This window comes from Carcharhinus amblyrhynchos, chromosome 7, assembly GCF_965287045.1.
Source record: "Carcharhinus amblyrhynchos chromosome 7, sCarAmb.v2.hapA, whole genome shotgun sequence".
NCBI lineage: Eukaryota > Metazoa > Chordata > Chondrichthyes > Carcharhiniformes > Carcharhinidae > Carcharhinus > Carcharhinus amblyrhynchos.
In genome coordinates, this window is record NC_137330.1 from 53,807,264 (window position 1) to 53,834,983 (window position 27,720).

Here is a 27,720-nt window from a genome sequence, read left to right on the forward strand (position 1 = left end):
AACTTTGGTCTGGAGTTCCTTTTCTTATAAAGATCTTCAAAGAAAAAAATCAGAAGGCAAAATTGTAAGCATAACCAATATTTAGTTAATCCTCTAATTGTTGCTCAATTAATGTTCTCATTGTTGCTCAGTTATTGCGTTCACTTGGCTTACATTTAGGCCATGATTTGTAGTTCATGATGAATTGCGTAATGTGAAGTTTGATTTTGTGATGTGCAAAGCTGTGTCTGTGCTCTGATCTAGAAACATGCTGCCCTCTAGACTAGTGGTGTTCAAGAGCAAGATCATTTCACATATTCTGTGGATAAGTTCTCCTTTGCACAATTAGGTGTAGTGCAAACTTTCAGCCTCAGCTTTCTGAATATTCTCAGGCTTGGAGGATTTGAAAAGACTGTTCCCTGATTAGTGAAGTTAGGCAAATAATGGCACAAACTTTAATATGAATGAGGAATTGAGTTTTGAAGGATTAGGAAGCTTCAAAAACTAGTGCAGACCATGCAATTCTTCAAGCTACAGTAAGCAATATTGGCAGAGGACAGAGCAGGCAATGGTGGTTGCAACGATTGCAGTGAAGGGAGGCATATGTGAATAAAGTGGCAAAATGAGCAGTGGGAAATGAACACTGACCAGGACAGTGGCAGTGACTGACTGGACCTGTAAATAAAAGCAAAATAAGTCCAATGAGTATAATATTGATTTTTGTTTTCTCTCCAGGGCGACTGCCTTCCTAGAAACTTTGGAAATGTCGTCAGAGACTGAAGCCATGTGGAAAACGTTAAGCAAACTTTCACTGGAAGCCCAGCAGTTACATATTGCAGAGAGGTAATAGTAGGTGGCTGTACTATTAGGGAGACCTAAGAGGAAAAGATTATTTTCTTCTTGTGCAATGAAATGGGTGGGCCTGATCCAGTGCACTATTTAAGAATTACATTCTTTTGACTTTGAGCACTGCTGCCCCTATAGTACTATGAGGTAATAGAATAGAGTATAAAATATGAGTGAAAGAAATAGATTCAGAAAAACCATTTCCTTGGGTGCCTCACCAAAAAGCCTTTCAAGTATGAACCTAAGTGGTGAATGTGTGTAGGTTGTTTGACCTTGCCAGGGAAGGCACCGCTGTCAAACCTAATATGCCATCAGACCTGCACACATATGAACTTCCAGCAAAGAATGCTCGATAGGGATTAGAAGTACGAAACCCTGCCGATTTTTATTTTTCTCTCCCTGTTTCTCCACCCAGGTTGCCAAGTCAAATTATGATTCCTTTCTGCTGCCGCCACAACTGCAATAATGCAAGCAGATTTGACCTACATAGCTCAACTGCTCAACAGCAGTTTTCGTAGAGAATTCAAAGGAAAATAACTGCTGTACTTGAAAATGTAAATATTTCAGGATTCAATCCATATTTTAAAATGAGCTGTGCACCATCCTGATTTGGAAATATATCACTATTCCTTCACTGTCACTGGGTTAAAATTCTGGAACTCGCTTCCTAACAGCACTGCAAATGTACCTAAAGCACACGGATTGCAGTGGTTCAAGTCAGTGGCACATCTCTTCTCAAGGGCATTTAAAGATGGGAAATAATGCCCTCATCACATGAACAAATTTTAAAAAATCATAGATGCTGCAAATTTTCTTTGAAAGGCTCCACGCAGAAAAATACACCCCAACTAGATATAATCAGTGCTGTGTAATGAGAAAAAAAATGCAGATATCAGCAAGGTGAATGGTGAGTGTTATTCCTTTGCCGTTGACAAAAAATTTGAGCTATTTACATTTTGTGCTTTGGATGAGGGCCACATTTATTGCCCAGCCTTTATTGAAGTTTCATTCTTTCATTTTGACAGGGCAGTGGGTGAACTATATTGGTTCTTTTGTGGATATGACATTTCTGAGCAATTCTCCACTTTAGATAGATACAAATGTTGTAGCTTTACTGAGTTAGCTTAGTGAAGAGGTAGCTTATTCTGCTGAGTAGCTCTTTAGCACAATACTGTTGGGGGCTATAGCCTCTGCTGTGTCCAGAATCCTTAATTGTGACCTAAAGTCACAACAGCAATAGAATGTGCTAGAAAATACTCAAACACATAAAATGAAAAAATAGGGAATTGAGTCCTTGATCTCTGCACATGTATTCCTGTCTTTTAGATGTTTTGCTGCTCTTGGGGATGTAGCTAAGGCTCAATTTCTTCGTGAGACTAACCGGATTGCAGATCAAGCAGCGAAAGAATATGTAAGTAGTAAGTACAATTATTAGCAACAGACAATTTAAAAAATTAAATAAGAAAAGATGTAAATCTTTATCTAAATAAATTTGTTTTCAATGTTTAAAAAGTTCTTTAAATATGTTTATCACTATTTTTTAAATACACAGAAACAATGTGTTATACAGTTGTGTGTGTCTAGTGGGAACTACTGAACAACCTACCTCTAACAAACTGAAGAAGATTCAGATCAAAATGCGGTATTGATACAATTAGTTTCATGTATAGTCATGGGCCATATTTCCACAATTACCCAGAAAAAAACTATTCAACCCACAGTTAAAATATATTCATATGAATAACGGCCACTGGACCAGGTGATGACTTGCACTCCACAAGAACATCACATCATCTGGGGAAGGAAGAAAGTGAAGTTTGAATAAACATAATTTCAATTTGTTGATCGTTATATCCCGATCTTCATAGTCCTTCATAGCCCTGAGGGGATTGGGCTATGAAGAGAGACTAAATAGACTGGGTCTGTACTCGTTGGAGTTTAGAAGGATGAGGGGGGATCCTATAGAGACGTATAAGATAATGAAAGAGATGGATAGGGTAGAGGTAGAGAGATTCTTCCCACTTAGAAAGGATAGCAGGACTAGAGGGCACAGCCTCAAAATAAGGGGGGGTGCAGTTTAGATCGGAGTTGAGGAGGAACTTCTTCACTCAAAGGGTGGTGAATCTCTGGAATTCTCTGCCTGTTGAAGTGGTGGAGGCTACCTCGCTAAATATATTTAAGTCACGGGTAGATAGGTTTTTGACAGACAAGGGAATTAAGGGTTATGGGGAGAAAGCAGGAAAGTGGAACTGATCCACTTCAGATCAGCCATGATCTTATTGAATGGCGGGGCAGGCTCGAAGGGCTAGATGGCCTACTCCTGCTCCTATTTCTTATGTTCTTATATAGAGCATTGATATGATCCAGCCTGAAGCACTAAGTTCAAATTTGAAGAATGAGGCATTGGCTTTGGAGGCAATGCAATGCAGATTCACTGATTTGCCAAAGGGCAGAGGATTAAGCAGTGATATGGTTTGCAAAGGCATAGCTTGCATTCTCTTGAGTAGAAGATTAAAAGGTGAACTGTAATGTTGGAAGAATTGGATAGCGTAGATGCAGAGAGAAATTTTCTCCGATGGGGAATTGAGAATGAGGCAATATCTTCAAATTAGAATCAACCATTCAGGAAGCTGTCAGGGAGCACATGTACGTACAAAGGATAGTAAAAACGTGTGAGTCTGTTGCCCCAAAAGGCCATTGATACTAGGATGATCGAGTTTTCAAGACTGTGATTGATAGATTTTTGTTAGGCCTTCAAATATATATGGAGCTATTGGCAGGTAATTGAAGCTGAAGTACAGAGCAGTCGTGATATGATTGAAAAATGGGGCATGAATAGCCTCCTTCTGTTTCTATGTATTGAATCAAATGGGAATTATTGTACAATGCATTGATTAAATGCAAAATTGAATTTCATATTTATAACACCAGATGGCAGACTTTATTCGCCATGAACTGTTTTTAAATTTTCTCCTCATTGTTTACATGAGTAGCTGGAATTTATATTATATTTAATCTGAAGTAGCATTTAATGGGAATGATAGAGTGCTTACTGTATAAAGACTTCAGTATTTCTGAAATAATTGTTCTACAGCTTGTTGATTGGTAGTACAGAACTTGAGTATTGATGGAAAAAGAGACATTTATGTCAAAGTCTTTGATCTTGCACTCATTAAGACAGTCTGCAAGAATTCCAGCGCAAGGGGAAACATTGATATTCTTACAAACTGTTCTGATGAATGCAAATAAAAAGTTTTGACAAAACTTTTTATCAATACTTACATTTTATAGCTCTGATGTCAAGTGTACCAAATAGTTGGCTGTTATGTATCAGCAGTAAACCTTACAGTTGATAAAATAAGTTAAATGCTGACACCATGCTTGTTAAGGCACATGTATAGAGTACCATGACACCTGAAAGTTCCACTGTATTAATCTGTTGGACACTGTGCTTTAGCTCTTGCATGGTCAACAGTTCAGGAATTGAAAATTTGTTGGGGACAGGAGATTTGTAATTATCCAAAAATTCATGCTGCAGTCGCATGAAAAGTGATACCAGAAGGAAGATCATACAGATTCCCTAATTTTTCCCCTTCCTCTTCTCATCTTTCTCCAACTTTGTCTTGATCTGTCCCTATCCCCCAACCCCCATCCCCTGCTTTTTAGGGTATTATAACTTTGAACAAAATCAATTCTCTCCAACAATATTGCTGTCCATTTAACGTCACTGCTTCCATTTCAAGCATATGTAATGCTGGAAATTTCTTAGTCCCTTTACTGCACTCAGTAAGGGTCACTGCCTGAGCCCAAAGTCCATGATGATGTAGGCCACAGGAAAATAACATATCTTGGCCAGAATTCTCTGATATTGCCTTCAGCTGGGATTTTCCTGTCCTGCAGTGAATGAAGTTTTGGCTGAGTGCCAAGTTCTTTGTTCTTGCTGGCAGAGGTGAATGAGATGAGAGAATCCTGCCTGTTGTCTCAAAATGCATCTTCCGTGTGCTGTACTCTCAAGTGCGTGGTGGGAGATGAAGATATTCCAGCATGTACTTGCCTAAATGAATTATAAAGGAAACTCAAACTGTTTAGACAAAATACAGTTATGCTTTTCTGTAAATTGTGTTTGCATGTTTTATAATGCATCACTCAATCAATTATTTTGATAGTTTAAGCGTGCTGTAATTTCTGTTTTGTTTAGACATCAGACTAAATATTCTCGTTAAAATAACGGAACAGCAAATTCTCTTCTTTTAGGGAGGTGATGGCACAGATAATTACCTTGTTCGTGCACGATTGGCTATGTTGGAAAAAAACTACAAATTAGCAGAAAGTTACTATCTGGAACAGGTATGTGTGCAAAATTATTAAATAACTTAAAGCTATTACTAGAATGGTATTGTGCAGCTTCACTGAACTTTATGTACACTGAAACTTGCACACGTGGACAATTTTAATGTTGCTTGGTATATTTTTCCTCACTGTAGCCAGTGGTCTTTTCTAATATTTAACTTTCACATAGAACCAAATGTTCTGCTTTTTTGAAAATATTTTGAGAATTGTTATTCTACTGCATAGATTTGTAGGTTAGTAGATCTTTAAATAGGAAATGTGTGGTTTTGAATTGTGTTGGATCTTTCTGAATGTTTAACAGAGACTGTGTCGGTGCTTATACTAGCATATTTCAAACATTTATTTAAAATTTTACTGTTTATTGTTGTTTACAATGCTTTATTTTACCGCGACAAATTTCTTTTTACCAAACTTGTGACAGAACAACACACAAGTCTGAGGCCCAGACTTTATTTGTCATGCATTGTGGACTGCCCACATGTTTCTGCAGGTACTACGCAACCCTCCCAATTCAAGTGTGGGATTTCCAGTGAGCCCACTGCCCATTCAAAGGGTAACCAATTCTGAACATGTGGTGTCGTTCAGTTTAACGCACATACTATTATTGAGAGCTATGTGTCTGAGGCAAGCACATGTTGATTTTTTTCGATAGCGGTGGAGGTGCTTTTGGACCAGGGGAGGTCATTCTTCTCTCTTGGCAGGAAAGCTTCTTCCCTGCTGCCATCAGACTTTTGAATGGACCTACCTCGTATTAAGTTGATCTTTCTCTACACCCTAGCTATGACTATAACACTAAATTCTGCACTCTCTCCTTTCCTTCTCTATGTACAGTATGTTTTGTCTGTATATCAAGTAAGAAACAATACTTCTCACTATGCCAATATATATGACCATAATAGATCAAATCAAATAGATGCTGCAGCAGGCCTGGGGTGAGGTGGTTAATAATGTCAGTGCATGCAGCATTTAATCTTGACATTGATCTCCTGCAGTCCACTCTCCCATAATCAGTTTGAAGAGCTGCAGCCAACAGAAGTAAGAGTGGCATGTGAGTGATGCATTTCTCTCTCTCAAGATGGCAATATGTTTGTATAGATAGCTCGTTTGTATAGCCCAACATGATTTCAGAAAGCTGGCATACATTGATTGGCAGCTGATATGCTGCAGTCATCAACTGGCCTTTCCCTTGCTTAGACTCCCCAAGGTAATCTCAAAACACCCTTATGAACATTTGCAACCTTTCATTATCCATGCTTAAAGCACTGAGGGAATACCTCATTGGAGTGAATGAAAGGGCAAGAAATCACTTAAGGAAAGATATTTTTGTATGATGATAATAACTCTTGTAGCAGCATGAAAAATCACAGCTTTTGACTTTGCCACTTTGTCTTCAGTATTTCATTCTGGTCATAGAATCCCTACAGTACAGAAGGAGGCCATTCGGCCCATTGAGTCTTTACCTACCACATCCCACCCAGGCTCTATTCCTGTAACCCCACACATTTGCCCTGCTAATCCCCCTGACATTAGGGTCAAATTAGTAGAGCCAATCAACCTAATCTACACATCTTTGGACTGTGAGAGGAAGCTGGAGCACCCGGAGTAAACCCATGCAGACACAGGGAGAACATGCAAACTCTACACAGACAGTGATCTGAGGCCAGAATCTGGGTCTCTGGCATTGTGAGGCTGTAGTGCTAACCACTGTGCCACCGTGTTGCCCCTAGTCATGGAGCCTGAAGGTTGAGTGACATGTATATGAAAATTGGCAATTCTTCTGTGCTTGACGTACAGAAATACCAGAGGTGGTATTTTGGAGTGTTAATGTGGCAGTGGGCAGTGAGGTTAGGGAGAGAAGTAGATTAGTTGGGTAATTAGCTGTTGAATCATAATTTTGGCCGCAAGGTGCTGTTGTTGCTCCTCCTGTCCCAACTTTTGCTCTGTCCTCACCATGGCCAAGCCTTGGCAGATTGGGAAAGTTGGCTTGCTTTGCTGGCTCCATGGGCTATCCCCATTGCATTGCAAAGTTGTACAGAATGCAAAGTTAAGGTTTATTTTAAAGTTCATTTATTAGTCACAAGTTTGCATTCACATATAATGAAGTAACTGAAAATCCAGCAGGCAACCTGGGGGACTCTGAACTGTACTGCAAGTAACAGCCAGACAAGTCTGGTAAATTAAAGTATTTGATGGGTCCAATGTTGCACGCTTAATGGTATCACAAATCTCATATACAGATGATAGCCCTTGTCTCCAAGCCGCTAATCTCTGACATGCTGAGCTGGGTCAATCTTTTTTGTGCCTTCACTAAAAAACCTTCACAGCATGTCTGAAGTGTGGTGCCCAGAATTGGGTACACTACTCCAATTAAGAACGAACCAGTATTTTTATAAAGGTTCACCATTACTTCCTTGCTTTCATACACTAAGCTTCTATTTATAAATCCCAGAATGCTATATGCCTAATTAAAATATTTTTGTCAACCTGCACTGTTCCTGTCAATGACTTGAGTCTATAGCTCCAGGACCCCCTGTTCCTGCACTTGCTTTAGAAGTGTATCCTTTGGTTTACATTGCCGTTTCTCATCCTTCCTACCAAATTTAACCTACCTGCAATCAGGATGCTTGTCCCTTAAAATAACATTACTGCAGGGCCCGTGTTACGACTTTACGCTGTTTTCATGAGCGCACAATGCAGGTACTGCACTTTCGTTGCTCAGATTTAGGATTCTGACATTGTATCAGTGATTAAACTGTGGCATCAGCATAGTGAGAAATCAACATCTGTCATCCCCAAGGTGAGCAGCATTATATGGTTTATGCAGGAAACAACAGGAGGAGCATTTTGGCCTGGGAACAGGCAAACTTATTGCTACTTCTGAGTTTTACTCAGTGATATTGCCTTGAGCAACCCTATACACATATGGTTTCCTCATAGCACCTTGAAGTTCTTTAACCTATTACAGCTGCTCCTGTTGCCCCAGTTTCTTTAAACACAGTAGAATGACCAGGATGACTTCCATCTTAAGTTTTAGGTTTCTTGAAAGTTTAGAAGTGGAGGAAAGGTAAAATCAAATGACTTACAGTGGAAAAAAATGAAGAAATCCTGCAGATCACAGATCACCAGACACATGGATAGCAATAATCATAGTGTCAATAGTTGAATGCCTGTTGAAATGTCGTTTCCAACAGCCATTTAATGCTCAGACCGCCCAGTATTACTAGATTTGCCCAGCATTGCATTTTTATTTGGTAAGTGAGAATGGTGTCACAGTCCTGTTGACATCATAGGATGTCTGCTGCCTTAGTGAAGGCCTTGTCAAAAATTTGGTACTGTGCATTAAGTATAGCAGTAGGATTTAAAGGCTGCTACGACCATACTCCTGCTGGATGGAATGAGTTGTACCTACCTTTAATGTGTCTTTTCAGTCTACCTACTCACAAGCATTCATAACTTCTCCCACATAAATTTTAATAAGTTTAATGTGAAAAGATGTATTCTTATAAACTTTAGAAGCCTTTACTAGGCAGATATTTCTTGAATGAAAATATAATGCAATAATATAATTTACAATAAATGGAAAGTGCCTATCAACCTACAGTTTTAATTTTAAAACTTGTATTGTGTTTGCTCTAGATTTAATAGATCCAATGTACTTTTTATTTCCAATATAATACAAAGCATAGAGTGCTGTTAGTTCTTTTTCTATATAGTCGCATCCACAATTTGTCCATAGAATTAAAATTGATGCAATAATTTTCTCAACATGTTGGCACTTGTCTTTAAAATATTGTTTAAACAAATATCAATCTTTTTCTAGAATGCTGTTGATAAAGCCATGGATATGTATCAGGAGCTACACATGTGGGATGAATGTATTATGGTCGCTGAAGCCAAGGTAATTTGTTGTGTAGATTGGCCAGCATAGTGAAATCCTAATGTTTACAATAGTTCAGATTGGATATTAAATTGCTAGGTGAGTAATGACTGAAAATATAGCCACAAAAGAATATGGGTAAGGTGGTGAAGAAAAACAAAAGCCAAATATCGCAAATGTTGGAAATTTGAAATAAAAGAAAATGTTAAAAATACTCAGCAGGTCAGGCAGCTTCTGCGGAGAGAAGAACTGTTAATTTATACCTCAGGTCTGACCTCTCATCAGAACCTCAGTGAAGAAAAATGTGTTTGAATTGGTTGCTCTTTATCATTCTTGCCAAATGTGAAGACATTATCATTATTGAATCAATATTTTATTTTGCATTTTAAGTCTATATTGTCAGAGGTGGTGTCTTGCAGATGAGGCATTACACTGGGTCTTCATCTACTCTTTTGCTAGACATAAAAGATTCTGTGGCACTATGCAGGGAAGAACAAGGGAGTTTTCCTGATGCCCTGGTCAATATTTTTCCTTTAATCATCTTTCACTTAAAAAAAGAAATTGAGTGATTTATCTTGTTACTATTTGTGGAACCTTGTATACAAATTGGATGTCATGTTTCTAAATTCTAAAATGAAATGCAATACTGGAAAGTCATAAATATTTTACAAAACGTTTAGGGACCTAGCTAGCCTGTCTGTGTAACAAATTAAAAGTTGTTACGAAATCTAAGTTTAACAGAAAAAGCAATTATTTTGTGCTGATATGTAATATTAAGCAATGCAAAAGTAGAAACAGAAATCAATTTGCGAGATTGAAGAAATATAAAATATATAATACCAAAGAATATAAAATACCAACTTCTTCCCAATTGTAAAAGACTTGCTTTATATATTGAAAGTCATGGACATTATTAATATTATAAATCATTAAAATGCGCAATATTTCTGCAAACTGCAATTTTCTTTTCAAAAGTAGAGTTCCATTTTTAAAAAAATAGAATGAAGATTTGAATTATTTTATCTTTTCAAGAGGTATCTTATGACATTGAAAGAGACTTGAGGGAAATTGCAATAATTAAATTTGAGTAAATGACAATGTGCATTGAAAGTTTAATCCTTAATAAGCTTTGAATCCTTTTATGGCAATATCAATAAATGCAAATAACACCTACAAATAAAAATAGTTGTATTTTTTATATTCGTATTTTTCATACTAAGGAGAACTAGCAATATCTCTTTATCTTTAGATCTTGCTCAGAGCAACCTTGTGGATGTTTACAGCTGTTTTGATTTTTTTCTTTAGGGTCATCCTGAATTGGACAATCTTAGACGGAGTTATTATAAGTGGCTCATGGAGACAAATCAAGATGAGAAGGCAGGAGAAGTGAAAGAGAATGATGGAGATTATGTTGGAGCTGTTAATCTCTATCTGAAAGCTGGCCTTCCTGCAAAAGCTGCCCGTTTAGTCTTGAGTAGGAATGAACTTATGACAAGTGGTGATATTATCAATCGAATTGCTGCAGCCCTAATTAAAGGGGATTTTTATGAAAGGGTGGGTATTAAGAATAACTGTAGTTTAGTTATTATTTATTAGTTAATTAACATATGCCCCTATATTCAATAAAATTTAGGAATTGACCCACAGAATCTTTTAAACACTTATTTTCAGCAATTCTTTGGTTATGTGCAGTAAAAATATTTATCTAGTATCTTTCAGGTTTAATACTTGTTTGACTCTCACATAGAAGCCATGTAATTCATGAAATCTCAAACTACAAAATGAAACTTTATTTGTAGTTTTTATAGTTTGAACCCTGTTATAAAGAAATACAGGGAAAAGCCCTCGGCAGTACATTGAAGAGGATCCAGAGTTTACCAAGTATTTCTGTGATCAGTGGAAAAGAAGGTTCTGATTGCACTTAGGCAATTAGTGGGACATGGTATCAGTATGTTCATACCCATAGCAGTTCAGGTTGAGTATCGAAGTGCCTGATTGACTGAATACTTTTCACAAAATATGTTTTTTTAATTAAAATAATGTTTCTAAACAAAAATGGAAGGAAGGAAATTACCATGAGACAGCCTTTCTTTTGTAGCTTTCAATATCATATTGTCAAGTGGAAGCCTTTGTCATTGGAAGAAAGAAACATGTTATAGGGACTGTAGTTCTATTTTAATTGGGCTCTTACTGGCACCATCGTATTGAAGTAACCCTTGTTGTGTTTCCTTACAATCTTGTTGGAAAAAAAGTAAGGAACGGGACAACTTAGTATCACCACTGAGAATGAATTCAAGGAAGGGTGTAACCATACAAGTTATATGTTGCTTAAAATTACAGGTGAAGGAGAGATGAGTCTGAAAAAAAAGCATCGACCAAATTATGAATGGAACTAAAGTAAATGGAGCATGCAGGATGTAAATATGGTATTCAAATGAAAGCAACAGGTTCTAATTAAGCTATATTATGTTGAGTACTATAATGATGAACCACATGTTGCCAAAATATAACACCAATTATATACCAGAGGATCAGTCCTTCTAGGATTTATCTTTTTCTTTGTAGGCTGGAGATCTCTATGAAAAAATTGGAAATTACCAAAGAGCATTGGATTGCTACCGTAAGGGCAATGCTTTTAGGAAAGGTATGTCGTTCTACCACTTGGATCAGTACTTATGGTGCATAAAGAGTTATTATTCTAAACTAGTTGGGCAAATTGATGATGATATTAACTGAGAGAAGGAATAGTCTAATATCACCGCGTAAAATTGCACAAAATTTATAGGGAAGAAAAAGAAAACATTGTTTTCCATAGGTTTATAAAGATATTTATATTTCACACCACCTTTCTCCTGCCATCCTTCCTCATATCCCTCCATTTTCAATCATAATGTAAGCATTTGTATTTTAATTTTTACTGTAAATTAATATTTAAGGGAGAAATTACCCTTTTATGATAACTTGATGGTTCATTTTATGATAGTTTCTGTAAAATGATCAAATCAAATCATTTTGCCTAAAGGCTTTGTCAAATTTAATTCCTCTGATTTCAGCGGTGGAGTTGTCTAGAACAGTTTTTCCATCAGAGGTTGTGAAGTTGGAGGAGGCCTGGGGAGACTATCTGGTACAACAGAAGCAGCTGGATACTGCAATTAATCATTACATTGAGGCCGGGTAGGTTCAACTGCATGAACCTAAAAGAATATTTTCTCTATGTATTCAGAGCCCAATATTTATTGGGGTGGGATTCCCAAGATGGGCAGGGGAATTGTGTGTTGGAAATCCAGAAGTCAAGGTTCCACTGAATGCTGGGAAGTTTTGACTTCACATTTGATGTGTTATTGTTTTGACAGGCTCACCACCCTGAAGTCAGCTTGATTTGACAGGTGCGTTTCTTTGTCAGCAGGAAAAATCCAGAGGAACAGATAGGTTTCCAGTTTCCTGAGATAACAATTATTAGAGAGATGGATAATGCATAGTTTGTGGATCAAGGGGAAATCGGGGCAGAGATGAGGGTGTTAGAGGTGATCACAGGCCATTGATTGTGGGCAAGTGGGATCAGTGGTGCTAGACAGGTCTGATTGTGGGATAGAAGTAAGTTAGTTTGTGGCCTGGTTTTGGGGGGGGGCGCGGTGCGGGTGGTGTGGCAGGAGTTCTACAGTTCTGGAAAAACATTTGTCTCTTCAATGCAGCTGTCCTCACCTGCCATTAGCTTTCAGATTTCCTGAAGTCTGGAAAACTGGCTGGTCAGCTTTAAAGATGAAAAGCAAGACCGATTTCTTTCTTTGCTCAATGTGTTGTGAATTTTCTAAAATATTAACAGAGACTAAAAACTTTGGGCAGCACAGTGGTAGAGAGGTTAACACTGCTGCCTCACAGTGCCAGGGACGTAGGTTCTATTCTGGCTTCGGGTGATTATGTGAATTTTGACCATTCTCCTCATGAACTGTGGGTTTCCTCTGGGTGTTCCAGATCCTTCCACAGTCCAAAAATGTGCAGGTTAGGTTGATTGGCCATGCTAAATTGTCTCTTAGTGTCAGGGTAAATATGTGGGGTTACAGGGATACGACCTGTGTGATTGTTGTCAGTGAGAGCTCAATGGGCAAGTGACTTCCTTCTGCACTGTAGTGGTTCTATGAAATCAGAAGCATGCCGCCTCATTAAAATATACGGAGGAATGTTCTGGAAGTGGATTGCCTGCCCTCTTTGTGCCTCCATTAAAACCATTGGGATGGGAATGCTATTGAGAGGGTGCAGAGGAGATTTACAAGGATGTTGCCTGGATTGGGAGGCATGCCTTATGAGGATGGGTTGAGGGAGCTAGGTCTCTTCTCCGTGGAGAGACGAAGATTGAGAGGTGACCTGATAGAGGCTTATAAAATGTTGAGAGGTATAGATAGGGTGGATTCTCGGAAGCAATTTCCCAGGGCTGAAATGGTCGCTACGAGAGGACACAGGTTTAAGGTGCTGGGGAGCAGGTACAGAGGAGATGTCGGGTAAGTTTTTCACTGAGGGTGGTGAGTGAGTGGAATCGGCTGCCGTCGGTGGTGGTAAAGCGAACTTACTGGGGTCTTTTAAGAGACTTCTGGATTCGTACATGGGATTTAATGGGATTGAGAGTTAGAGATAGGCGTGTTAGGTAGGGAGGGATATGATCGGTGCAACTTGTGGGCCGAAGGGCCTGTTTGTGCTGTAGTGTTCTATGTTCTATGTTCGTGCGTGGGCAGGTTCGTGATGGGATCAGGTTTGGGTTTGAGATTTTTACAATGTTACCTGCCCACCCAATTTTGTGGGTTAAGATGATCCCTATGGTGCAATCCAATATATTTCAAATTTGGAAGTTGTCTGCAGTAATAACTCTTTAATTATACACCAGTATGTAATGTAAATTATACTTAAACTTTTCAATTTGTTTTCAGATGTTCTGTAAAAGCGATTGAAGCAAGCATTGGCGCTCGGCAGTGGAAAAAGGCAGTCCACATTCTAGAGCTTCAAGATGACAAAACATCTCACAAATACTATCATAAGATAGCTCAGCACTATGCCTCAGTCCAAGAGTATGAGGTCAGAAAGTCATTATCAATACAGTCTTCAATTATATAAATGGTTCTTATAGATAGTAGGAATAGAGATTGTAAGCTATTGTTTCTTTAATTATATATACCTGCTGTAAAATTGAATCCCCAGGTTAATTTTAAATGAGGACTAATGGATTTCTATTCTGTTGTTCATGATTAAAATTCTAATTCCGGTGGACACGGGTGTGGAAGGATTGGTCCAGCTTGGAGTGCGCAGCTTAAATTTAATCAATCTGGCCTTGAAATGGGAAGAGTCAGAAATGCATGCTTGCCAGAAAGTTGGTAATGCAGCATTGGACCATGAGATCAATTGAGAGAGTTGAGGGTCGTATCCTGAATAGTTCTCTGCGATTGATTTTACAGAAGAAGTTATTTTATGCTAACTGTACAAGGTCATTCACATGGTCATCATGATCCAATCAAAATCTCTCTATTTAGTGCTCAACGATCATATTGGTGCCAAACCCATTAAATGCATCTATTGTAACCACCCTTGATCTGGCAGCAATTTAGTAAGAAAAAAATTGCAATTTCTTTAAAATGTCTATGGAGACCAAGTATTTTAAGAATTTTTGAAAAATACCTTTAAAGATTTCATCAATTTGTAATGTTATTGGGTAAAAAACAAATATTGGTCCTTTTGAACTGGCAACCCTTGACTTGGTAGCAGTACCAGTAAGGAGGAAGTTAGGAAAGAAGCAATGTGGTGGACAGACACAAAGGAGAGCTGGAGAGGGAAGGTGATCAGCACCCAGGTACAAAGAGAAAGCACCAGAGTCAGAAAGAAGAACATGCTGAATTATTGTGAGGAGGAGTAGGTGGTCAGATTTTCTGTTGGTCAGAAAATGAGAAAAGGAGCCCATGGAAGTTCTGCATAAGCTGACTAAAAAGATCTAAAACATGGAAAGCTGTGTGATTTGGTTAGATACACTAAAGAGTTGAGTGTTTTCCCAGAAATTCCCAAACCCAGAGTGTTATTGGTTCGTCAGTTGAAAAGGAACTTTGGGAAGTTACACCATTAGGATTCTCATAACCAAAGGGAACAAAGATTCATGGAAGTGTGTTTTGTTGATAGTAATCATATCCATAAAACACAAAGGTGAAAGCTGTTAGAGTCATAGAGGCTTATGGCATGGAAACAGGCCCTTAGGCCCAACTTGTCCATGCCGTCCAGTTTAAGCGAGTCCCAATTGCCCACTTTTGGCCCAATCCCCTCTGTGCCCACTGTACCCATGTAACTGTCTGAATGCTTTTTAAAAGATGAAATTGTAACCGCCTCTACTAATATCTCTGGCAGTTTGTTCCAGAACTCACCACTCTCATGTGAAATAATTGTCCCTCTGGACCCTTTTGTATCTCTCCTTAAACCTATGCTCTCTAGTTTTAGACTCCCTTACCATTGGGAAAAGATGTTGACTATTTACTTTCTGTCCCTCTCAATACCTTATAGACCTCTATAAGTTCACCCCCAAGCCTCCTATGCTTCAGCAAAAATAGTCCCAGTCTATCCAGCTTCTCCTTATAACTCAAACCATCAAGTCCTGACTACATCCTAGTAAATCTTTTCTGAGCTCTTTCTAGTTTGATAATATCCTTTCTATAATAGGGTGACCAGAACTGTGCACAGTATTCCAAGCATGGTTATACCAATATCTTGTACAACGTTAACAAGATGCCACAGCTCCTCTATTCAATGTTCTGACCAATGAAAACAAGCATGCCGAATACCACCTTTACCACCCTGTCCACTTGTGACACCACTTTCAAGGAGCTATGAACCTGTACCCCTAGATCTCTTTGTTCTTTAACTCTTTCCTGTACCTTACTGTAAATTAAGTAAGTCCTGCCCTGGTTTGATTGACCAAAATGCATCACCTCGCATTTATCTAAATTAAACTCCATCTGCCATTCATCACCCCACTGGCCCGATTGATCACTGTTGTTGGATAGTACTCCTGACTTATTTGGCCTGAATAGACAAGAATGAGTGAAAACTGAAACTTATGTTCCAAAGAATAAAGAAAATTACGGCGCAGGAACAAGCCCTTCGGCCCTCCAAGCCTGCACCAACCATGCTGCCCAATTGAACTAAAACCCCCTACCCTTCTGGGGATCATATCCCTGTATTCCCAACCTATTCATGTATTTGTTAAGACGCTCCTTAAAAGTCACTATTGTATCTGCTTCCGCTACCTCCGCTGGCAGCAAGTTCTAGGCACCCACCACCCTTGCATAAAAAAACTTGCTTTGTACATTCCTTTAAACCTTGCCCCTCAAACCTTAAACTTACGCCACCTAGTAATTGACTCTTCCATTCTGGGAAAAAGCTTCTATCTACTCTGTCCATACCCCTCATAATCTTGTAGACCTCTTTCAGGTTGCCCCTCAACCTCTGTCATTCCTGTGAGAAGAAACCAAGTTTCTCCAACCTCTCCTCATAGCTAATACCGTTAGCTTGCTCATGTTGGAACATCCAGGATTAATGCACTCGTACTGGATGTGGACTCCTCAATTTTCTGTGCAACCATGTATTCTACCTCTGGAAATTCTTTCCACCAGCCTTGCTTGATTGTTCAGGGAACCTGGTGGCCTGCTCATTAATCCGTTCTGGGAAAGATCATCCGCAAAGTGTACAAATTAGGGAGTCAGGCTCCTCACCTGGAGAAGTAGATGGGATGAAAGTGGTAATATTCTGCCTGATGTATTTGCACCTCAAAATCAGCCTTTTCCTGACCATTTATGTTTGAATGCCATCCTGGTAATCTTAGATCAGATTGCATCACTGCTCCTCCATCTATCGAATTTTAAATATTCTGCTACTATTAAATGTTATTAAATATCCAAACTTTGCGCAAACAGTTTTCAACATCTTTGAATCTATGTGCAGTAACATGCAAACTCCCTTGTATAGTCTTATGGAAAAATAATCTTGTAGTTGTATGGATTCTGTGATATCATGATCTTGTACATTTGTCAACATTAAGCTTTGGAATACCATTCAGTGAGACATGAGATTGCACTAATGAGTGCCTTTCGTGGGAGAATTTAGGCTATCTTTGTGAAAGAGTGACATGGCAACATAGAAGTGACCATGTCAAAGTAGAAGTTGAGTTTATCTTTATTTTCAAGAAGAGGCACAAACCTATATCCTGAACACCTGCCCCCAGAATATTTTGGAGAAAACTTGTGAATCTGAAAATAATCCTAAGTTCATGGGATACAAGGAGGGTCCTTGACAGGAACCACTTAATTCATATTCATCATGCAAGTATGGTTATCTCTTAATTTGCAAGAAGTAAAATTACATTACATAGTTATACCTCGAGAGGGACTTGAGTTATAGTTTTATGCCATTTTTTGTGTCATTTGCTATCCAGTGTTTTTATCCAAGTTCCCCTGTAAATTGAAGCGCTTTGGTTTGTGCTTTTTTTCTGTGGATGTTTTTTAAGTTACAATTTTTAAAAAAATGTTTATTTGCTCTTTAATGGAGTGTGGGCGTTGCTGGCTAAGCCAGTACTTATTACCCATCCCTAATTGCCCTTGAAAAGATGGTGGTTTGCTGCTTTTTTGAACCGCTGCCGTCCATGTGGTATAGGTATATCCACTGTGCTGATAGGAAGGAAGTTCCAGGAATTTGACCCAGTGACAGTGATATATTTCCAACTCAGAATGGTATGTGGTTTGGAGGGGAATGTGCAAATTGCAAATCGTCCATGTATCTGCTGTGCTTGTCCTTCCATGTGGTGGAGGTGACAGGTTTGAAGTTTTGATTTATGTTATGCATTTCATTCATTGATGATTGGGCTGCATTTCTTGCCTGACTTCAGGCAGGGTGCTATTTTTGACTAGGCTCCTCCTCCCTAAAGGTGGTTGGGTTTTTGAAGGGAGAAGAAATGTAGGTTTTGGGCAAAACTTAATTTGCTCAAGATGGAGGTGAGGCATCATTTGATGCTTCATGCATGATTTTCATGCATCCCATACGATTGGGTTTATTCATACATGTGTTATGGGAAAAGCTGTACAACTGAGAGGGCTGCTTTATTGCAGCTCATTGTGTTTGGTCTTCATTGTCAGAGCTAACAGACGTAGGAGGCTATTCTGTTGTAGTTTTCATTGAAGAAGCACATATTAATGCATGGAAATTGAGGTTTTATTTGAAAACAGGGATGTCTTGTGACCATGTTCCATTAATTGAACCAAAGAAATAATTGAACATCTAACTTTTAAAAAAATCGTGTTATATACCTCCTTATAAATACTTTAAGCTATCACACCATGTAATTTTACAATTTGGAAGGGCTTCAACATGATAGCTAATATAAACTCATATAAAGCTTTTAAAATTACACAGTAACAACATGTATTAAAATTGTGTGTAAATAACCTCACTGATTTATTTAGATCTGATGTAAGTATATAGAATTATTGAAGAGTTTTTTGTCATTCATGGTTGAGTAACTTAAATCAACCTTTTTTTATCTTCAGGTTGCAGAACGGATGTACGTTAAAGCTGACCGAATCAAGGATGCCATTGACATGTACAAGCAAGTGGGATACTGGGAGCAGGCCCATAAGGTTCGGTGTTGAATAATGATTAAGAATGAAAATTTTTAAGTATGTTTCCATAGACAGCGCACACTGCACAGTTCAATTTATGTTAATTCACAACTCAAGTGCCACCTAGTCTGCTTAAGAAATTTAATGTTTTGTTCATGGGGTGTGACAGGGAAATGATCTGGCATTCAGCACCTCCTTGTTCCCTAGAACTGGCAACTTGTGCTGCAGGGTGCGGTATAGTATATGCATCATTCCTAGATGTTCCCTAGAGGTATCTGTCATTGATGTGCTAATTAAGGGAATGTACAAATTTGGTGGGCTCAAGTGATGGAGGTCTGAGGGGATGCATCCTGGCATGTCTGTTGGGAGATATGACTTCCCAACACCTGGGGATCTTTGGCTTTAAGGTATTGTTTTTAAATGTCTTAATATCTTTCCTACTTGTGACATTGACATATGTTCTGCACTTCGCAATTCCCATAATCCCTGACTCAAGTGCTGAGATGACAGCATTGAGTGACATGAAAGTTCAGTGAAAAACTAAATTTGAAAATTCCCTGGCTGATGGTAAGTTTCATCTCATTATTGGTTAACACAGCTGATTTTCAGTTGTGTATTCACCTTAGGTTTGTCTGTTCCCCCGCTAAAATGCTAAGTCAGATGGACCACAGAATCCAAATTATCATTATTCGAATGTGCTACTTTGATACTTCTTTGGTTGAGCTTTTTTTTCTGATTTAGTTCACTCTGATATATTTGTGTCTGTATGAAAAAGCCTATTTACACAAGATAAATAATTTGAGGAAATCCATTATATAGAGCCGTGTACAGTATAGAAGTGTAAAATGCCATGCTAATTAATAATTCATAAAGATATGGTTATAATTCTAAAGCAAAATTTTTCTTTCTGAACTATTATAGTTAGCTATAAAGTGCATGAAGCATGAAGATGTGGCCGTTCTGTATATTAATCAAGCGCAAGAACTAGAAAAGAAAGGAAAATACAAGGATGCTGAAAGGTGACTTGTTGAATATTATGCTGTTAGTATTATAGAACTACAGAACTTGCTTGTAATTTCTGTTTGGTACAAGAATTCCATATCGATGGTTACTTTCCACACAATCAGCAATCACAAGTCCACATACTCGCACACAACAGCCTAACCACCTCCCTGTCTATCCTCACCCATCTTTAATGTCCATTTACCCCCTACCCCCCCCCCCCCCCCCCCCGACCCTCCTCAACTGCCTAACCTACTCTTAAAGGCGTAGGGTGAGGTGAGGAAGGTGAATGGAAAGTGATGGTCCAAACATTCCCACCACCGCCCCTGCACTCCTAAACCTCCCCAGCACAGTAAATCAAGTGTCAGGTGGTCAGTTGGCAGCTGCCCGGTGGAAAGGCAGTCAATTAGTGTTGCAAAGAGGGACTCCATGCCAAACAGGGTTTTTAGTCAAAATTACTAGCAAGAGAGGGCTTATGTCAAGAATGGGAAGTTGGCTACGGCCATTAATGTAAAAGTCCCTGCCCTTTCCTCTCGTTCTCTCTCGCTCTCTCTCTTCATTTCTAATGGCAGGCTTAAAACAGTGAAGAAGTGAAGTCAAAATGCATACAAATACCTGCACCAACAGACTCTACTGCTATATTCAACCATGTTCCTGCTGACAGGCCTTTGCTTCCTCCTTGAGCAGCCTTTTGATACCTAGCATAAAGCACTTTTTTCCATCTATCACCCGAAAAATGGAATGGGCAATGAAAAATTACATAAACTAAGTTTTTAACATGGTTAGTAGCTTGTGATAAATTGGATATTAAATGGCAAATGCAACCAAGACAGATCCCATGATTTTCTGAGCAGCTACCCAGATATCAGTAATCACTGAGTTACAAAATCCTGCTATCTATCTTCCCCATGAAGGATTTCAGCTCTTCTCCTAACCTCTGATTTCCTTTCAACAGTAGCACCAACCCAGCCTGGAGGCACTCTTCTTTTGCCTGTAATGAGCTGTCAGGCAACAAGACTCGAGCTCAGAAATTTCCAATGACTGTTTACCACCCAGCTGCTTAATCTCTGCTGCCAAGATAGTGTCCCATTTGGGTTTACAAGGCTGTGCTCCAACATCTAATCACCAGAACAATCCCAGCTTCCTGCCTGCACTGAGAAAGCCACAGCTCATGGGCTTCCCTTTGACCCAATTCCCAATTTTACAGAGCTAATAACCTCTAGCTTCACTGAGCTGACACTTCTTCAGCTTCTCTGAGCTGACATAGCTCCCAGCCTTTTCCTGTACCCCAGCACACCCCTCAGTTGCATTGCTGCCAGCTTTCTTGGTGCATACCCAGCCTTGTAGTCACATTTTCACACTGCACACCAGATTGTGTGAGCAAATTGTTTGTACCATTATCCCACCCAGGTGCACTGCTGCAACTGGCCGAGTCCTTTAGCTTCTGTTCTGAAGCTGGGTCTGGAAATTTACGCCCTCTGACACCACCTAATTGAACACAATGTGAATGAAGCTGTCAGCTTGAAGTCTTCAGCAAAAAAAAGTTTCAAGCCATCCCCAAGCAGCTGTCAAAGAACACCTGAAAACAGAGCAAGTGTGGCCTGTTTCCCTGCCATGCTCTGTGGTCATGTTGGAGCCCTGAGCATGCTTGGAGTTGAAATCTTCTGTCTCTGCTCCAAAAACAAACCAACAATTTAAAGACAGATTTCTTCGCACCAATACCTCCTCAATTTTCATCCTTTTCTTGGCATCCTTGGTGGCATCCCATCATTGTTTCTTATACCCTGTAAAGGTCCAACCTCCTCAGAAATCGGTCTCAATATCCCAGGAATCTAAGTCCTGTCTCCAGCCACAAATTCATTTGCCATATTATGTTTCTGTACTCATTAGTGCATTGCTCCAGGAATAATCTTGAAATTGAAATCTTTAAGGCCTGCTTGATAATCTCCTTCCTAGCCCCCTAAAATCTATCTGCATGACATCATTCCTTTTACTACCAATTTCATTGGTACCGGTATTGACCATGATGTCTGGCTGTTTATCCTTTCTCTTCGGAATGTTTTGCAGACATGCAGTGACATCCTTGACCCGAGCCCCAGGGAAACATCACATTATCCCAGAACCACAGTGGCAGGCTCACCTGTTGTTCCATTAACCATAGAGTCACCGATCACTATTGTTTACTGAATCTTTTTACCATCCAGCTGAGTTGAATTACCTTCGATAATGTGGTGCTCTGGCTGCACTCTCCTGTAAAACCATTATTCTTCCCCTTATTCAGAACTGAACACTGCTTAGAGAGAGAGAGTTGTACTCAGACTCCTGCACTGCTTACTTGACATTCCTGTTCTGCCTGGGGCTCACCCATTCCCCTTCTGCTTTCGTACCTTTGAATTGTAAGGTGATCACATCTGGAAGTGTGCAAAGCTCTCAAACTTATCAATACACTGCAATGATGATAGCTACTGCTTATGTCCTGAAACACAGTGCTTGAGCTCCAGTTCCTCCAGCTGATGGTAGTTCCTGCATATATGGTTGTCCAGGATACAAAAAATGTCCCGGAGCCTCCACGTGAAAGAGAATGTGCATTCCATGGGACTGACGTGCTTTCCCATATCTCTGTTTATGCAGCCAGCATAATCAGGGATCCCATCCACCCCAGACATATTCTCTTTCATCTTCTTCCATTGGGAAAAAGATGCAAAAATCTAAGGACACATACCACCAACTCAAGAATAGCTCCTTGATGTCCCTGCTGCTGTCAGACTTTTGAATGGACCTACCTTACATTAATTTGATCTTTCTCTACACCCTAGCAATGACTGTAACACTACATTCTGCACCCTCCTTTCCTTTCCTATGTACGGTATGCTTTGTCTGTATAGCACGCAAGAAACAATACTTTTCATTGAACACTAATACATGTGACAATAATAAATCAAATCATTAGACTACTAACTAAACTTACCAGAACTGAAACCTATGACTTCAATACTCGCCATTAACCAACAGCTTCTGTTTTGTGCTGACTTCACTTTACTTTGTAGGGAGGGTAACTTAAATGCTTTACTTAGCTCGTGTTCTGTATAAACCTCAGGATTTAATTTAATTAAAAATTAGGAATCTTTTTGATGTCATCATTCCTCTTTATTTAATTTAAATTCATCCCCCAGACCTGGTTAATTTATTAACAGATTGTATATTGCATAATTATCATATTGCGTTATATAAAAGATGATAAATTACGGTTTATGTATTTAACCAAATTGGCTTACTTTTCCTTTTCATATGAATTGTGATATAGGATTAAACTTGAATTAAATGCTTATCTTTGTACTTAAACCACATCCCCTGCTCCACTCCATGTCTCCTTGTGCAGTGAAGTCACAATGTGTGTGTTTTTCTCTCTCAATAAAATTGCAAAGATCAGTACCCTGCTCCTGGCTTTGTTTTTTATACTGCTATTTATACTCAATGCCTGTATTCTTCTCTCTCTCCTCACAAAAACATGTGTTCGTAACAAGTTTTTTTAACGATTGCCTCAATATTTGCATTTATCTAGTTCCGAATGAATCTGTGCTTTACCCTCTCTATTGGCTTCAACATTTTCCCTATAATATGGAGTCCAAACTTGCATGCACTATGCTGTCCGTGGTCTTGCTAAAGTTTTATGCAGATTCTCCGTTACTTTTAATTTTTATATTGTTTATCCCTTACCATAAAATTTGGAACTGTATTTGTATTTTTATGGTCCTATCCACTTGTGGTGTTATTTTGTTGTTTAGTGATCTTGAACCAGCAAATTACACCACTTTAGCACATCACCCAGCTTTGTCACGGTTCAAGGTATAATTCTTGCCTCCACTTATACTAACATCTTGAAATATGGGTATCACTCCCTTTAGCCCTATATTCAATTGTTGCTGCACACAGGAAATAGAAACAGGCCCAGAACAGAAACTTGTGGGATATCACCATTCACTTCCAATCGCTGAGAAATTGCTTTCAATTTCTAACCGGTTATTAATGCAATTTGTTGCACTCCATCTAATCAATATTTCCTAATCTTTGCCAATAGTCTCCTGTGATGCACTTTGCCAAAAGCTTCCTGAAAATCCCTGCACCGACATCTGCATTTCCCACATCCATCATTTCTGCCATTTGCTTAGAAAAAGCACCTCTTTCTAAGTACCTTCCTTTCAAACGTGATTCAAAAGTTCTCAACCACGTTTGTTGTGAACTTCTAAGTTTTAACTGGGTTTTCTAATTTTACATTTGAGAATTAATGCACAAAGATCCACATTAGAGAAGTATTTTGAATAAAGTAAATTATTAAGTAAAATATAGCTACAACCCGAGTGAACAATGATGAATAACACAAGTTTCTCTCTCTTGGCCACGTAATTCCAAATTCAACCTCATGGTTTATGGTATTATACATGTGTTTATATATCTGTCATTTTTGATTTACAAAGTAGCTTTTTTAAATGTCTTGCTTTCTAAACTTATTTAAAGTCCTGTTTATTATTTTTGCACTTGTAACAGATTTTTACAAACTGTGAAAGCAGGTAATTGGTCTACAAAATGATGTATAACATCTATTCACCGTGCTCCTCTGTCACAGGGTGTATAGTTGCATAGTGCATTGTTTCCCTGCACCAGATATGGGATGGATGTACCACTGAATGAACGGGCAAAGAATTTAAAATAAACCTAGTCTCGAAGGCTTCTTCTGAGTTACATATGGTTAAATTGTAAATATCTTTTTTTACAAAGGTATTTAAATTTTGCCATATGCTATACATGGGGGAAGGGTTTCTCTATCTCTTTCCCATACGGTGTTGAATATCACGGGATTAGGTACCTGCAGCCGCAGGAATATGTAAAAGGCATTATAGCTGCTGTACTGAAATGCTGTTCAAAGTTTAATGCATTTTGGTTTGATGACCATGCTATGCTAACATGAACAAATTGATCATTTGTTTTATATGTTGTTGATAAAGTGACAATTCAATTTTGTGCAGGTTGTACATTACAGTGGATGAACCTGATTTAGCAATCACAATGTATAAGAAGCTTAAAATGTATGATGACATGATTCGACTCGTAGCAAAATATCACAAGGAACTACTCACAGACACCCACCTTCATCTTGCAAAGGTAGGTGATAGTAAATGGATACAGGTTCACTATGTTCTAGATGTATCTTTTGATATCTACTGTGCTAGCTCACTGCAAAAGTATATAGTGGGTTGTTAAAGTGTATCATATAGGTCTGAAAACTAAAATGTAAAATTGCAGTAAAATGTGAATGGTTTTAAAATGTCTTATCTCCTTTTTTAAAAGAAAAATTAGAGTTTTGCTGTAGAATGGTGCAAACCTTAAGGGCTGTTCCATCACAATCAGGTGGTTGACTGCTACAAATACTTCAGAAAAGATAGCAATGTAAACATCCAATTCACAAACGTTTGCCTTTAGCAGTATCAAACTCACATTAAAACCTTTGCAGATGCAGTTATACAAAAAACAATAAAAATTCAGAATTCAATTTCAATCTACAATTGTGTTGCTATAGGAACTGGAAAGTGAAGGCCGTTTTCGAGAAGCTGAGTACCATTATTTGGAAGCAAAAGAATGGAAGGCAATTGTGAATATGTACCGTGTCAATGATATGTGGGATGAAGCGTATAGGGTAAGAAGCTCTACTTTATAGACTTAAATTTGCTAATGACACAAAGAAAAGCAGGAAAGTAAGTTGTGACGAGGGCTTAAAGAGGCTACAAAGGGGAATAGATAGATTAAGTGATTGGGCAAAGATCTAACAAATGTGAGAAAATGTAAAATTGTCCATGTTGGCAGGAAAAATAAGAAAGAAGTGTGTTATGTAAAGGCTTAGAGATTGCAGAGCTCTGAGGTGTCCTAGTGCATGAATTACAAAAGGCTAGCTTGCTGGCAATGCAAGTAATTAGGAAAATTAGGGTGCCACAGTGACACAACGGTTAGCATTACTGTTGCACAATGCCAGGGACTCAGGTTCAACTCCAGCCTTGGGTCACTATCCTTGTGGAGTTTGCACGTTCTCCTCCTGTCTATGCAGGTTTCCTCCAGGTGCTCTGGTTTCATCCTAAAGTCAAAAGATGTGCCACTTACGCTGATTGGCCATGCTAAATTGCTGCTTAGTGTCAGGGAGGATAGCAGGGTAAATTTGTGGGCTGGAATTTTACCGCCTCGCCCATCCGAGGCTCATAAGATTCTGCCCAAGGCCAACGGAGAATGCCATTCTGCAAGCCTCGCCCACCCCTATTCTGGGGCAAACGAGGCAGTAAAATTCTGGCAGTATGATAGGGATAGGGCTAGGTGAGCTGGTTGTTGGTGCAGGCTCGATAAGCCGAATGGCCTCTTTCTGCATTGTAGGGATTCAATGATCTTATGATCATCATTTATTATGAGGAGAATTGAAGAGTGAGAGCACATTTGGAATGCTGTGTACTGTATCGGTCACTTTATTTAAGGAAAGATGTAAATACAGTGGATGCAGTTCAGAGAAGGTTTACCAAACTAATTCTGGAATGGGTGGGTTGTCTTGTGAGAAAAGGTTGGTCAGGCTAGGCTTGTATCAGCTGGAGTTTAGAAGAGGAAAGATGACTTGATTGAAACATATCCTGAGGTGCCTTGACAGGGTGGATGAAGAGAGGATGTTTCCTCTTGTGGGAGAATCTAGAACTAATGGTCACTGTTTTAAAAAAAGGGGTCACCCATTTAAAACAGGGATGAGGCATAATTTTTCACTCAAGAATTAAGTCTTTGGAACTCGCTTCATGAAAAGGCGGTGGAAGCAGAGTCTTTGAATATGTTTAAGGCAGAGGTGGTTAGATTCTTGATAAGCAAGGGGTGATAGCTTATCAGGATAGGTGGAATGCAGATTTGAGGATACGATCAAATCAGCCTTAAACTTATTAAATGGCAGAATAGGTTTGAGGTGCTGAATGGCCTACTCCAACTTCATGTTCGTATGTACTTAGGGAGGGCACATTGAAGGTTCACTAGATTGATCCCTAAATTACTGGGATGAGAAGTTTGTCCTATGAGTAGCGGTTGTATAGAATGGGTCTATACTCTCTTCGGTTTAGGACAATGAGAAATAATATCATTAAAAAATATAAGATTTGGGAAGGACTTGATACAGTAGCAACTGAGAAGCTGTTTCACCTGACTGGAGAGTCTATAACTGACACATTGGCCGGAATTTTACCGACATGCCAGCCCTGATTCCGGGGGCGGGCTTGGTTCGGAGAATGGCATTCTCTGTTGGCCTTGGGTGGGATTGTGCGAAACTTGGGAAGACGTGCCAGTAAAATTCTGTCCAATAAGCCTTGGCATAAGGAGAGGTGCCTATTATGGACTGAGAGAAGAAAAGAATATCTTCATTTGGAGGGTTATGAGTCTTTGGATTTTTTTTTCCCAAAGAGCTGTGGATGCTTAGTTGTTGAGTCTATGTGAGTGAGATAAATTAACCTCTAAAGGTATCAAGACATAGGGATTGGATGAAAAAGTGGGAGTATGATCAAAGATCCACCATGACTGACTGAATGGTGGAATAGGTTTGAGGATTTCTAAGGCTTAATCCTGCTCCAGTTTTTTATGTTCTGCTGGTACTGCTCTTTCTGCTGATCGTCTTGTTCCTCATTTAAAGTCTAAAATAACGTAAGCAGCATCCAGGATGAACTGATAGATGAGCTCCAAAGTGGAAGTCAGACACAGAGATCCAAAATTGTCAAAGATACTTTCAAAGTTGCCAAATTAATCCTCAGCACAAGTACTGTGTGCAAGTCCTTTCAAACAAGCAGGCAAGAAAGCAGTTGCTTATTGAGCTATTTCCCTCTCAATTGCTGCTTATATTCTTGCCTGACGAGTCCTAGGAAGTTCAGAAAATCTTTAGACGCACAGCTCAATTGCAGAAATCATATTTCCGTAATCAAATGATTACTATATCGCAGTTGACAGCCTGCCTCTTCTGAGGCGGTTGGTTGT

General features: G+C 39.0%; 1 protein-coding gene across 1 annotated transcript in view; it reads left to right on the forward strand.

Moving 5' to 3' along the window:
* Nucleotides 1-27,720, forward strand: part of ift172 (intraflagellar transport 172) — a 100,269-nt gene that overhangs the window by 32,570 nt on the left and 39,979 nt on the right. Inside the window, exons 18-29 of the mRNA XM_080192330.1 lie at nt 715-822; nt 2,152-2,236; nt 5,080-5,172; nt 8,996-9,073; nt 10,358-10,606; nt 11,618-11,696; nt 12,106-12,226; nt 13,972-14,116; nt 18,616-18,705; nt 19,609-19,706; nt 24,714-24,849; nt 25,265-25,381. Of these exons, the coding sequence (XP_080048456.1) occupies nt 715-822; nt 2,152-2,236; nt 5,080-5,172; nt 8,996-9,073; nt 10,358-10,606; nt 11,618-11,696; nt 12,106-12,226; nt 13,972-14,116; nt 18,616-18,705; nt 19,609-19,706; nt 24,714-24,849; nt 25,265-25,381 (1,399 nt within the window). The remainder of the gene's footprint in view (nt 1-714; nt 823-2,151; nt 2,237-5,079; nt 5,173-8,995; nt 9,074-10,357; nt 10,607-11,617; nt 11,697-12,105; nt 12,227-13,971; nt 14,117-18,615; nt 18,706-19,608; nt 19,707-24,713; nt 24,850-25,264; nt 25,382-27,720) is intronic.